This window comes from Lonchura striata, chromosome 3 (genome assembly GCF_050655825.1).
Source record: "Lonchura striata isolate lonStrDom1 chromosome 3, ASM5065582v1, whole genome shotgun sequence".
Classification (NCBI taxonomy): Eukaryota; Metazoa; Chordata; class Aves; order Passeriformes; family Estrildidae; genus Lonchura; species Lonchura striata.
This window is the reverse complement of record NC_140705.1, coordinates 36,533,125-36,546,245: the sequence shown is the minus strand read 5'-3', so window position 1 is coordinate 36,546,245 and position 13,121 is coordinate 36,533,125. Positions and strand designations below refer to the sequence as shown.

At 38.9% G+C, this 13,121-nt stretch overlaps 1 protein-coding gene across 5 annotated transcripts in view; it reads left to right on the top strand.

Annotated features, from left to right (window-relative positions):
• The first annotated feature begins 9 nt into the window (after nucleotides 1-9).
• MDN1 (midasin AAA ATPase 1) overlaps nucleotides 10-13,121 on the top strand; it is a 92,605-nt gene continuing 79,493 nt past the window's right edge. For all 5 annotated transcript variants that reach the window (XM_085576448.1, XM_077782306.2, XM_021545486.4 and 2 more), the window contains exons 1-7: nucleotides 10-152; nucleotides 5,517-5,743; nucleotides 7,203-7,427; nucleotides 8,732-8,839; nucleotides 8,919-9,111; nucleotides 11,072-11,284; nucleotides 12,473-12,604. In XM_085576448.1, coding sequence (XP_085432574.1) covers nucleotides 51-152; nucleotides 5,517-5,743; nucleotides 7,203-7,427; nucleotides 8,732-8,839; nucleotides 8,919-9,111; nucleotides 11,072-11,284; nucleotides 12,473-12,604 — 1,200 coding nt within the window. In that variant the 5' untranslated portion in view covers nucleotides 10-50. The remainder of the gene's footprint in view (nucleotides 153-5,516; nucleotides 5,744-7,202; nucleotides 7,428-8,731; nucleotides 8,840-8,918; nucleotides 9,112-11,071; nucleotides 11,285-12,472; nucleotides 12,605-13,121) is intronic.

The window sequence follows — 13,121 nt, the reverse complement described above, 5'->3', positions numbered from 1 at the left end:
GTGCCGCGCGCTCCCGGCGGCGCTGAGCCCGGCGCGGGACGGGCGGCGGCATGGCGGCCGAGCTGCGGCTCCGCCTGGCCGAGCCGCTGCAGCTGGTGGCGCGCAGGAACGAGAAGAGCGGCGTGGAGCTGAGCAGATTCGTGGCGAAGCAGGTGAGGAGCGGGCGGTGCGGCGCTCGCTGGTAGTCCCCGCGCCCCCGTTCTCCCAAGTCGGGCAGGGTCTCCTAGGGGCCACCGTGGAGCGAAGGGAGCGCAGCCCGCCGCTTCTCCCGTGCCGCCGTCTCCTCCCGGCAGCTTTGTGTGTGCCTGACCCTCCCGGCCGCCCCCGGGCAGCCGGCGGGAGCGCATCCCCGCCCTCTCCCTCTCTCCCTCCCTGCCGCTGGTTCTTGCCGTGCTCGCCCCTTTCGGGGTGCGCGGGTGCAGCCCGTGAAGAAGATCCTCTTCTGGATCCTGGTACCCTTCCTATTGCGCCTCGCCCCGCAGTTACATCTTCAATCCATTCCGTGCCCCCTGAGGTGACTCCAGAAGCGCGGCAGCAAGAGGTGGTATTTTGTTATCAAGCACTGAGACTTTGCATGTCTTTTTTAATTACCTGAAAACAGCATGTGGGATAAAAAAAGGCATGATTTTCTAGGCTTTGCTTTAAAGCTTTTTTAAATCACAGTCTCCAGGTTGCAGTGATGCTGAGAACATGGTCCTATAGTCACCTTCATGCTTAGGCTGCCTTAGCTCTGAGAAGCACATCTGCTTTCTAGGAGAATTAAGATCTATCTCCTTTCTTTGAAATGCTTGAGGACATGTAGTAACAGGATATCAGCCCATCAGATATTGTTTTATTAATACTTTTCATGATAGAGCTTTTGAAGCCCCTCAGATGTGTATACATTTTGGGGCTCAAAGTCTCTATTTCTCTTTGAGTGTCTAGGAAATGTCCCGGTTGTTTGAAGATGAAAAGTCTGAAATATCGTATTTTTTTCAGAATATTGGCTTTCAGCCCGAGTTGCTGTCTCAGTCATGGTTGGGCTTTCATACTGATACTCAAGGTTCTTTGTTGGTAGACAGATGGCTCTTTCTTCTGTCGTGGCAAATCACAGGATCAAAGTAAAATTGACATGAATATACAGTCCTGAGTGGAAGTTAATTGGTGGGAAGCAGTGATAAAGAGTTGCTTTCCAAGAGAGAGAAGCAGCTGAGAAATAGAAAGGGGGACGATGTGGATTATAGCAGACAGATGGAGCAGCGGACCAGAAGTGAGTCACCGAGATGCGAGATTGGGAAAGACGCTGTGCCCTCTCCCTTTCGGTGACTGGAGATATGGTTTAAAAGCCTTGCTAGCTGGAAATTCCTAAAGAGTGATTGTATACAGGGAGCCTGGAACAGCACATTATTTAACAATGGCACATCCTTTTGAAAACTAATTTGCTCTTTTCAGTCTTGAACGCTACAGCTCTAGGATTATTTTAGGCTTGTCTTGCCAGTAAGCAAACTCCATCTCTAAACGTCATACCTGATTTCCTGCTTTGTATATAACCTATGAAGCATGCATTCTGGAAATGTAGAGCTCTCTTTGCTGTACAGCTTTGTTATGTCTTCCTGGCAGCTTATTTCTTCAACAGTATTCCATAAAGGAATGAAACTTGCCCACAAGTGCTAAGTAAGGAGCAGTCTTTTGAGGTTCATAGTATGGCACAGTTCACGTGGTCATGGAAGGTTTTGTTCCCTGTCCTTGGGTATGTAATAGAATTAGAGCCTTTTCTGTAAAGTATTTTTATATACCGTGAACTGTGCAAAGATACAGCAAACTTCTGAGCTCTTAATGAAGAAGATGGGATGAAAAGCTCTCTGAACCAGTCTTTGTTTCCCACGTTTGCATTTTTGAATAATTCAAGCAAACTGTAGAAGCAATAGGTCTCCACAAACTGCTGGAATGTGCTTTTGGCTCTGAGTTACTAAAGGTCTGCCAGAAAGTCTTCCTGCATAGAATTCCAAATGTGAATTTTGTGCAAAGGTATGTATTTTGGATGCCTGTGATCATGTAATTTCAGCAGATAATTTAATCACTGAGAAGGTTAAAACACTCCTAGGAATGGAACTTTAATGCAAAAACACCCTTACTGGTTTCTGTCCTTTGTATCTACCACTGTACTTATGTGGAAATATATGTATCAAAGAAACTGACCCCTTTGGATGTTTTTTCTATTTAGACTGTGCAACCTTCCTAAGTGGACAGGAGCTCATGAGCATGCTATTCTTGATTTTTCTTTTTTAATTTGTAGGTGGTTTATGTTTGCATCCTTCATTTTGTATTTCAATTTTCTATGTAGCAGTGAAAGTTGTTTTAATAATAATTCCAAGCTCTTATTTAGAAGCCTTCAGTCTTAGCATTTGATGTTGAGAAATGCCTTTATTCCTTTATATTAATAAATGTAGGAAAAAGGAGATGATACTGTGGTCTCAAATTCACAGTTACCCATTGTCTAACATAAAAATGTATGCTCTGGCAACTAAGGCAGAAGTTTTTTAATACTAAAATGTGAATTTAACATTTTATTTGAAAGATTAGTTAGACTTTACATCGTGTAACATTAGATATAAGGGAAGGTGTGTTGCTCTTTGGCTTCCATCTTGGGCTGTATTGTCATTTTCTGCTACATTTTGAAAAGCTGTGATTTTTGGCATACCTTATGTCAGTGATACAAAGTCAAGAAACTTGATGCTTGCATCCTTTCTTGTGAGAGAAAGATCTGTTCAACTCTGTCAAAGTGTTGGAGAAGCTTTAGGAATTTCCAGCTTGTGAGACTACATATCATCCCTATTTTTTTTTTTTTGTTCATCCCTGCTTTTTTTTTTGTTTTTGTTTTGTTTGTTTGTTTTCCTTGAACTGTGTGGGTTGTAGGAAGAGTGTGGGCTCGTGTTTTGGTTTATCTTGCTTGAATTGAACAGCTGCCAAAGCACAGAGCTGTTTTCTTTTAGCCTCTTCTCAAGGCCAAGCCACACCTTTGTGGTGGTCTCTTATCTTGAACCCAGTAAGTGTGCTGATTTGGAAAATCCATTCAACTTTCCAACCCAGTGTAAGACTTTGTAAGAAGGATTAATTTGGATCATCTTGCTTAGTTGGTTGCTGCACTATCATACAGCTGTTGTGTGAGGGAACAGAGACGAGAACATGAGTTCTTGTGTTGGAGGGGAAGAAAGATTTCCTGCGTGGTCCTCATGCCCTCCCAACTCTTTAGGAGTATCCCAGTGCTAAATCTGTGTCTGGTGTAACCTGTGAGCAAATGTGGATTTCATGTGGTACCAGCTTGCTCTTTGCTGTGATCCTTTCTTTTAGAAATGTAGGGTTTGGATTAAGCTTGGTATTATCAGAGATTTCTGTACCTTGTGTGCGCTGAGCACATGCACTCTGCAGGTCGGGAAGGAGATGTGCGTGCTGCTGCTGGAGCAGTGACTGGGATCCGTCTGACTCCCGGTCTCGGTCCTAGCTGTGAATCTGCTTCATGTGTCTCTTTAATAATAGACTCTGTGTGTATGTGTTGTGAGCTTGGAGGCACAGGCTTTTATGATGCTTTCTTAAAGCAGCTGTTAGGAAGCCCATGTACAGATTTGACTATCCCAGACTTGAACACTTTCAGATCATCTGTCTATTGCTATTGGTTGACAAAGCTGGAATTTCATAAAGCCATGTTTAGTTAAAAATAACCCCCTCTGCAGTATTCTACTTTTCCATAACATTTTTCATTTAGGCTCTGAAGTCAGATAGACAATCTTTATAGAATGTGAATGTTGACACTGATTTTTGAACAGTTTTCTAAGTCCTAAGGGTTCTGCACACAATGATTAAAAAACTGCTTGCTCTCACAAAATTGCTAATGGCATAATTTTGTTGGACAGTAGACATGTAAATATATAATTTTACGGAATCAATCACATTATTTATTATTTTATTTTAACTGGCTTTATTTGATATTCATAGCTCTGATTAATAAACACCCCGATGTGCTTTGTTTGGGTAGCCAAAGATGTAATTGATTTCAAAATTGGAGGTACTTTTTATTTTTTCCAGTGGAGTTTATTTCTGGTTCTTTTGAGCCATTCTGTCTTTGAACAGCTTATTAGTAATTTTGCCACTCAAAATCTGATTCCCTGCAATGAGCAGGTCCTTGCTCCATTTTAAAAATTATTTCTGATGCTGCTGTGATAAATGAGAGGCAGATAAACTTATGTTCTGTAAAAGCAAACATGAGACCTGTAAGAAACAGCTTGCAATTAATATGATGGGTTTGATATTTGCAGTGTATATACCTCAGTTTCCCTGGCTTCTTAATGCTGTATGGGGATGAATATATTTTCAAATTCAGGAGATTGAGGACTTGATCAGGTTTGCATGTGTTCTAGAAGGGTGTGTACAGGGCTATATTCAAAGGAGAGGTGCACTCTTATAAAAATGAAATCATCCCTGAGATGGTGAGACCAGGAACAGGTCTTACCAGAGTAACTAAAGCCTAGGAGAAGCAGGAATTGGCTGCATATGGTGCTGAAACAAAAGACTGCCTGAATTACAGAATATTTGTCTTGAACAGGATAAGAGTTCACTCAGTAAGGGTGGGGAGCATGGAGCATCCAGGTTGGGAGCAAAACTGCTGCAGTGCAAATTCATAATCCTGATTTTCAAAATTACTTGTACTGCACTATGTGTTAAACATCATGAAAGTGGAAAGATGCTTGGGTGGTAGCATGAGCTCAGAGAGATATTTAAGGGTAAAACACAAGAAATTGGTTGTTCATCAGTAACAAAGGAGGGCTGGGGGAGTTAGGCAGGGGAGATGTGAGATTAAGGGGTGTTGGCTTGGGTTTTTTTCTTTCTTCTAGCAGATGTGAATATGTTTTCCTTGTATTTTAAATAACTAAATGACCATTTTTGTATAACAGTATAAAAAGAAAAAGGCTTTCAAACTTCAAAACTGCAGATACAAGCTGTTTCTTGTTAAGAGCATTGCTTGATATAATTCTTGTCAGAACTATAAAAATAAGGCTGTGATCATGACTAATTTAATGCTTCTTTTTTGTAAAGAGATAGTGAACATGAAGCAAGTTTAAATGTTAAGTTTAATGTCTTAAACGTTTTGTGGCTCTCATGAGACCAAGCTGTTAAGATCAATGGAAATTCTAGGAAGATGTATTAATTGTTTCAACATTTCCCCAGTCTTTTTCTTAAAAAAAAAATAAATTACAAATTGCTTTATCTTTCAGTTGTAAAATATAATTAGGGTTTTGGGACTACTTTGTTATTCCTGTTTAATGTATCATTCTGCATCTTACTCCTCCTGTATTGTAATTTTTTTTTCTTAAATTCTGAGAGATGTGTCAATTGAGTACTTGCTCTGGGATTTTGGACTCCCTTCTGGTTTTGAACTATTTGTTACTGTAAAATTCACTCTGACTCCTGCATGAATAGTTTTGAAGGTAAAAGTCAAAATAATTTCCCCTTTAACCTGTTTTCACTTCCCATTCCTTTAGGTTTGGACTCAGCAGGATCGTCAGTGCATCCTCAATACTTTAGCGCAGTTACTGCTGGATAAAGAATGTACTCTATTGATCGGCCGGCAAGTTCGGCCCATCCTGCTGGATTTGTTGGAAAGAAATGCAGAAGCGATCAAAGCTGGTGGCCAAATCAACCATGATCGGCATGAAAGGCTCTGTGTAGCAATGAGCAAGCTGCTTGCTGACCACCCTGATGTTATGCCGTGAGTAATGAGATGTTAATGTTTGAATTTAGGAAGTGTTACAACCTGCCCTGGAGGCAGGGTAAATCGGGTTTTTGTTAACAGATGGATTGGGATGGATTAGAGTGAAGGACACTGATTTACTGGTGTTTTTATAGTTTAGAACTATTTGGTTGCAATGGAAAGGAGATATGGAGCCGTTTTGGTTATTAGCTGTAGAAATACAACAATATATAACCATAAAGAATAACACTTAAGAAAATGTATAAGGGAAAAGAAAGAGCATAAGAATAGAAATCTCACTACCCACAGTTCCAGTGGTGAGACTTGGTTGTTGCAGTTTCGGTGGCCATTGGTCCAAGTGATGGTCGAAGTGTTCATCCATCAGGAGGTGGGGGAAGCCCATGGAACAAAAAATTTGTTGGGTTAATTAACACTAAGGTTCAGGTGGGAATGCCTATATATCTCCCCTGCTTAAAACTGGAAGAGTTTTGCGCTCTGTAGCACCACTGTGGATCATGACCAGTTCTCTGATGGAAGTTCCTAAAAATGAATCTGGGGGCACTTCGGGGATCTTTGATTCATGACTCCTCCTAAGAAATGACAGCTGACCCAGTTATGCCCCACTGAAAGGGAGGAAAGCCTTCAGTGTGAATGTCCAGGTATTTTCCCCCAGGGGAGTTTTCACACCTGAGACACTTGCATGAGGGAGGACATTGTCATGATAAAAAGCATTATCCCACCTTGTAGGATTTGCTTCTTACTGGTCTCTTACAGATGTAGCCCGGGTGATGGGTGCTCACCCCTTCTGCCTCTGGGCTGTGACTTGCACATCCTCAGCAGAGCACTGCTGCTTTTGCAAATGGACAATTGTTTGAGTCATTAACCATTAACGTTGCAGTTGACATTTCATCCAGGCAGTATATGCTTCTTAGTGTTCCCTGGTGAAGAGAGGTATTGTCAGGATTTTAGTTGTCTCCCACAGTAACAAATGTGTTTTGAACAGAAATAATCATCAGGTAAATACAAGTCTCAAACACAGTTTGTTTTAATTTAAATCGTGTTGTAAGATGCATTTTGACTTTCATCTGTGATCTACAGAAAATCAAAACAACTTGAAAATAGGTCACAACCAGAATCTCTGAGTTTAATATTAGACCTGTAGGCTGGTAGAATATAAAGTTGCATAAGTTGGAATCTATTACTTTTTCAGTAAATAAGAGTAATCAAAGAGTTTTCACCAAAGGCAGTACTATTTTCCCTTGATAATTAAGTAATGATTTTTAATAAGGTGAAGTGTGTGTGTTGTCAGCTGATTGCTGAATTGGTTGTCTTTCTCAAGTGTGGATGAAGTTAATTACAGGGCTTAGTGCTGTCGATAACTGTGTTAGGACCTGTGCTCTGACATTTTTATTAGTGTCTGGTTTTCTTTATTCTGACTTACATGTTTGTGTTCCATCTCTTTCTCACTCTTGTAAAGATTTGCTTTAAGATACTTTAAGACTACATCACCAGTTTTCCAGAGGCTTTTCCTGGAGAGCTCAGATGCAAACACAGTCCGATATGGGCGCAGACGAATGAAGTTACGGGACCTCATGGAGGCCGCCTACAGATTTTTACAGAAGGAGCCATTGGTTTTCCGGGAACTATGGGACTGGAGTGTGTGTATTCCACTCCTAAGGAGTCATGACACTTTAGTCCGTTGGTAAGTTAAAACCTCCAAATCTTCTTCATTGAATAGATATAGCTTTGTCTTGAATTGTAATTAACAGTGTTCACATGCAATAGAAAGCATCTTCAAGTAATACCAGGAATCCGTACTGATGATAGCTGTACTTGTACTTCTCAACTTTTAAAAGCTATAGTGATCTATCACAAAGTGAATTTCAGGCTAGCTCTTAGTAGTGCTTAAAACTATGGTCTAGAGAATCTTTCTAAATTATTTCAGTTTGCCTAAGTTGGTTCATTTTCCAGTTGTTTGTGTGTAGATTTCTCAGCGGCTGTAAAGCGTAGCTTAGTTAAGCTGCACCTTGTATTGGTCTTGGTACAGGTTTCACGTGGGATTTTAGTCAGATTTTTCATGTTAGCTGTCTGCCCTCAGGGCTTCAACCATATCACATGCTCTACCTTATTTAGTATTGATAGTATTGATAGCCTTTTATTTTGCAAAAGATATTTAATAGTCTTTGCTTTTTAGAACATAAATTCAGAATTGTGTTAGTAGCACATAATTTCAGTAAGGTGTATAATTTAGGAAGGACAGAACCAAGAATGATGTCAAATCTATCAGTCATTTATGAAGCTCTTCCAAATGGCATACTTAGTGTCAGGAAAAGAGATAGAACTTGTAATTAATTGATTAGAATTGGTTCACCAGGTGTTCAGCTAATAGTCCTAAGTGAATGAGCTGACTTTTAAATATTTGTCCTGAAACAATCTTCTGCTTTCCCTATCACACTCATTGAAAACTTTGTTCTTGGAAGTTGAAAACAGAATGAGAACTGCTTTATGATTTATATTAAATGTTCTTTCTTGCAAGACAGCTTTATGTAGTCACGACTTGGGAGTTGTTGTCTTTTCTAGGCGCTCAGAATTTATTTCATTGCATTGTATTTGCTTTAGAAATAACATGAAATGCTATTTTGGAAGGGAAATGATAGGATAAAAAAATTGGGCAGAGATTACTTCATTTTCCTTGTCTCATATATTAACCTTCATTTACTTAGGAAAGTGCATTCCGTTATATTTCTGCTTATATTTCAGTTCTTCAGAGAAATGTTAGCTAATTGGTGTATAAATTAAAACTGTGCCATGATAGAATTGCTTTCCTGTGTTCTGAGATATTTATTTTATCTAAAAGAATGTTAAGCATAGTGCTAAAATAATTTTCTATGAATAAAGTTTTCTGCACGTTTTTCCAAACTGGATGTTTTGGTATGCAACTGACAGTTGTTGAACTACATTCCTTAAAACTGTTTTGACATATTTTGTTCCAAATGTAATTTTTAGGTATACTTCAAACTGTCTCGCTCTGGTTACATGCATGAGTGATGAGCATAAATTATCTTTCCTGAAGAAGATATTCAATCCTGAGGAGCTGATACATTTCAGACTGAAGTAAGGACTTTTAAAATCTTGAACACTATTTGTTTTTCTTGATGGCTTTTAGCTGAGTTAATAAACATGGGTTTCACAGGTTGCTAGAAGAATCTCAGCTGCAGAATGTGGAACAAGCCTTAGTTTTGGCTAATCCAGACTCCCCATTTTGGCAAAAGGAGAAAGGACTGCACTATACACAAGGACATATTGTCTCGAGCGACCTCTCTCCACGTGTAGTAGCTGTCTGTGGTATTGTGCTGCCTAGACTACAGCATGTTTCTGAAGAGCAGGTATGTAATCCACAGTTAAATCAGTACATTTTTGTTTTCGGAATTTCTAAGTACATTGAATAGACTTGATTTCCTGATTGGATGGTATTGAGATACTGTGGGTATTGTGTGTATCTTTATTTTTCTCAGTGTGTGCTGTAAACCAGTGTTGCATAATACAGGCACCACAAAGAAACTCTGCAGTGGAGTGAAGGAGCAATAGTGCCAATCATTTTACTTTCATGTAGCGGTTTGTACAAACATTTTACAAAAGAATATTCAGCCTTACATACTAACTTCAGTCTCGGGGTGAGAATCCATAGCTGACTAAAGCCAGGATGTAGGACAGTTGCTTTTACCTGCATGATGTAGGGTTTTTTGTGCTATACAGGCGTCTTGTATGCAGCCTTTCTCCAAACATGTGCTCAGTTCTTCTGAGGCTGCTGTTAATTGTTGCAGAGGACAGATAGAGAATAATCATCCCACCATCTTCCAGAAGGCAGAGAAAGGGAAAAGGAAGTGAGCAAGAATTTACTGCCACCACTTGAGAAAGTGTAATGTAGACTATAGTGCCTTATAGTTTTGGGAAGCCCATCGATGGCATAAATGTTTTTAAACAAACAGTGTTTTAACCTTTTTTCTTCTAAATTGGTATTTAACCTAAGCTGTTCATATCCTTCTGTGTAGCTACAACCAGTATTCCTGTCTGTTTTTCTCCTTTAGGTACCAGTTTTAGCTCTTAGCTGAGTTATTTTGAATAATTTTGTAACAGTGATCTACAACCGGACAAATAAATTAATGAAAAGTACCAGTGTCCAGAATTGTTAGAGTGGCCGAAGCAAGGAAAGAGCATTTTCCCTCCATATTCCTCTCCCCCCCACCCTGTTTTTCTCCCTACTTCTGTTTCTGAATTCACTGTTTTCTAGCCTTTTGGGATTTTATTATAGGGTTGTGAGAGAGTGGTTTGGAATTCACTGTAGCAGGAGAGCAGTTTAAGAAGGTTTGTACTGCCGTGGCAGCATCACTGCTGTTGCAGCTGTGCTGAAGCCAGGCCATGCTATAAACTGGATTACTGAAAGAATATTCTTTATCTCTGAGGGAGGTGACAACTTCCCTGAAAGGAATGCTTTTATTTTTTTAATAGGCACAGGTATTCCACTGATCTGGTCTACAGTGTAGTTCCAGTTACACTAGGGAGGTTCCAGTGACAGTTTAGGAGGTCTGCTGAAGGCATAGGAGCAAATTGTGAGGGGAAGCAGGTTCTCTTGTTTCCAGAGAGGTACATTGAGCCATATCTGAAAAAAGGTTAGACTTAAATACAAGACACTTGTTTCTATGCCCTGATGTCTTTCCTCTGAGCCTTTTGGCACAAAACACTAATTTTTGTGCCATATATAGATATGTGACTGTAAGAGCCAGAATATTTGGGGACTATCTGTACCATTGATTAATTACCATTCAATAAACTGAATTCATTTAATTTTGAACAAAATGAAAATGTTATTTTTTTTCATTCACTGAGTCTAATGATCTTATACTTCATCCTCTACAGAAAAAAGTAAATACATTCATTCATTTAATATTCATATTTGCATCATTTGACTACAACTGCTATTTGATTTGTCCTGTGATTTGGATCCGTTCTAATGACTTAATTTCACTCATATTGCAAATTGTATTTGATTGACACCAGTTACAACTGAATAATTATGCCTGTACTGACAACTTAGGTGTGAATTCCCCTTGGGATCAAGTTGCACGTGTACTTTTCATTAAGTGTTTCACCTATAATAAGTTTTGGGTGAAATGTATTAATATCTGTTAATAAATGCAACTTTAGACTCCTTTATTTTATTTGATATGCAGATCTACAGGCCAAATTTTTTCTTGTTGTTAGAGTCACTTTCCTAATTGTTCTGTGGGGTACAACTGTAAGAAAAGTAATTTCAAGTGTAGTAACCCAAATTTTATGTTTGAACAGGAAAACATCACCAGCAGTTTTGTTTTGGTTGATTCTGCCTTCACAAATCTTCAAAACCTTGCTATTGCTGTAGCATATCAGACTCCTGTTTTATTAGAAGGACCAATAGGATGTGGCAAAACTTCTTTAATTGACTATTTAGCGGCTGTTACAGGAAGAGCAAAACCTCCTCATATTTTGAAAGTTCAGCTTGGAGATCAAACTGATAGTAAGGTAACTGATGGATTTGTTTGATGTTTGAATCATGAGACATAGCTTTTATTTAAAGCACAGATTTAATTTTCTAATAATAGAATATTTTCGCTGAAACACCCTACAGTGGCCAACTCTTTAGTACTGGTTGTAATATTGGTGAGAATGAATAAATAAACAAGAAAAAGAGCTCTTACTTTCCAGCTGGTTTTTAATTCTTTGCATAATTGTGCTAAACCTGTATCATTCACATTATGTTTTATCAGAGTTTTCTATGTAGAAGAGCTCTATTGATTTTTTTGTTAAATTTAAAAGCATTGATTTGTATTGGAAAAAGCAGGATTCTGGTGGCAAAGGTTGTATGAACAGTCTTATTTCATTTAAGTGAGCTAATGTCAGTTTACTCTGATGCCTTTTTTTGTGATAAAGATGAGATAAAGTAAAATACTGGGATGTTGAGGTGACTTGCACTTACGCAATAATGGTTAAGCTCTATTTGTGGATAATTTTATGTATTTATTATTTTGCTTATAGAAGTTTGGAGCTTGACTTAATGGTGTTTGGCACAATTTATTTTTAGTTTTTGAAGGTGGTTAGTATCTACCAGAAGGTTTTTATTGGCATCCATAAGCACCTTCTTTGCTTGCATGGAACACCTATTTTCATCATCTCAAAAACTGTATCTTTTCATATACAAGACTAAGGCCATCATATTTAAGAAAAAGGGGTAAAGGTATAAAATATGTAGCAGTAAAATCACAAACTCAAATTTTAAAGCAATGTTTATTACAATTTACAATTTGAGAGAAAAGCAAAGCTTTAACTGGATTTTACCTTTGAATAACTCGCTTTATAGTTCTGTTTACAATCCTAGTCACAGACTCCTCAAAAACATAAACTAAAGTTTGGTGTGACCCTAGACAGTTTTCTTTTACTTTAGATTGCTTGTATATTAGGGTGGCACAGCTCATAAATTGACTTCCAGTTACCTGGTTTGTTTTAATTATTAAGTTTCAGTTAAATTGCCACTGGAGGTGGGAAACTCTTCTTAATTAAAAGAAGTGCAATGCTGGGCACAGATTGCCAGACAGATTGTTTAGTAAGGTGGAGGTAAAGTGTCTCTTCTGTCCCAAGTTGGTCACATTTGCCATCCTTTCCTCTGGAGAGGCGGTGCCCGGGTCTCTGATGTGCCGATTGTTTCTGTCACAGACGCTGCTGGGGATGTATCGATGCACAGATGTACCAGGGGAGTTTGTGTGGCAGCCTGGCACCTTGACACAAGCTGTTACCAAAGGTCACTGGATACTTCTGGAGGATATTGATTATGCTCCTCTGGATGTGGTATGTAGCTTTATATTTGCTTTAAGGTACTGGTCTTAATGCCCACGATGGTAGTTCTGGGAGTCTGATCACCAGGTTCTGGAGCAGCACACTGAAAATGCTGCTGCTCTAGAAGGGGTTAGAAAGAATTCACCTGTCTTGGTTCACATGTTTGCACACCTCATTAGTTTTTGTCTTTGTTACAGAGTAGTTGTGACCCTGATAGTGATCACAGATTTCACTTTGAAAAGTGGAATTGACAGTGATAATGTGTCTATTTAATAATGTTTTGGTGTTTGAAATCAAACATGGCCCTAAACAACACAGAATATTGTCAATATATGAGACTGGTGCTGTTAATAAGATTTTTTTTTGTGGTTTGTTGTGTGGGGCTTTTTTTCCCTTCCACATATTTTTCTTATAAATTTCTTACATATTAAAAATGTGCTGTTGCACTAAGCATTGTAAGTTTTAACAGATTTCCTGCTATTTTGGATCCAGAACAACTAGTTAGTCAGTCATCCTTGCCTCTTGAAGT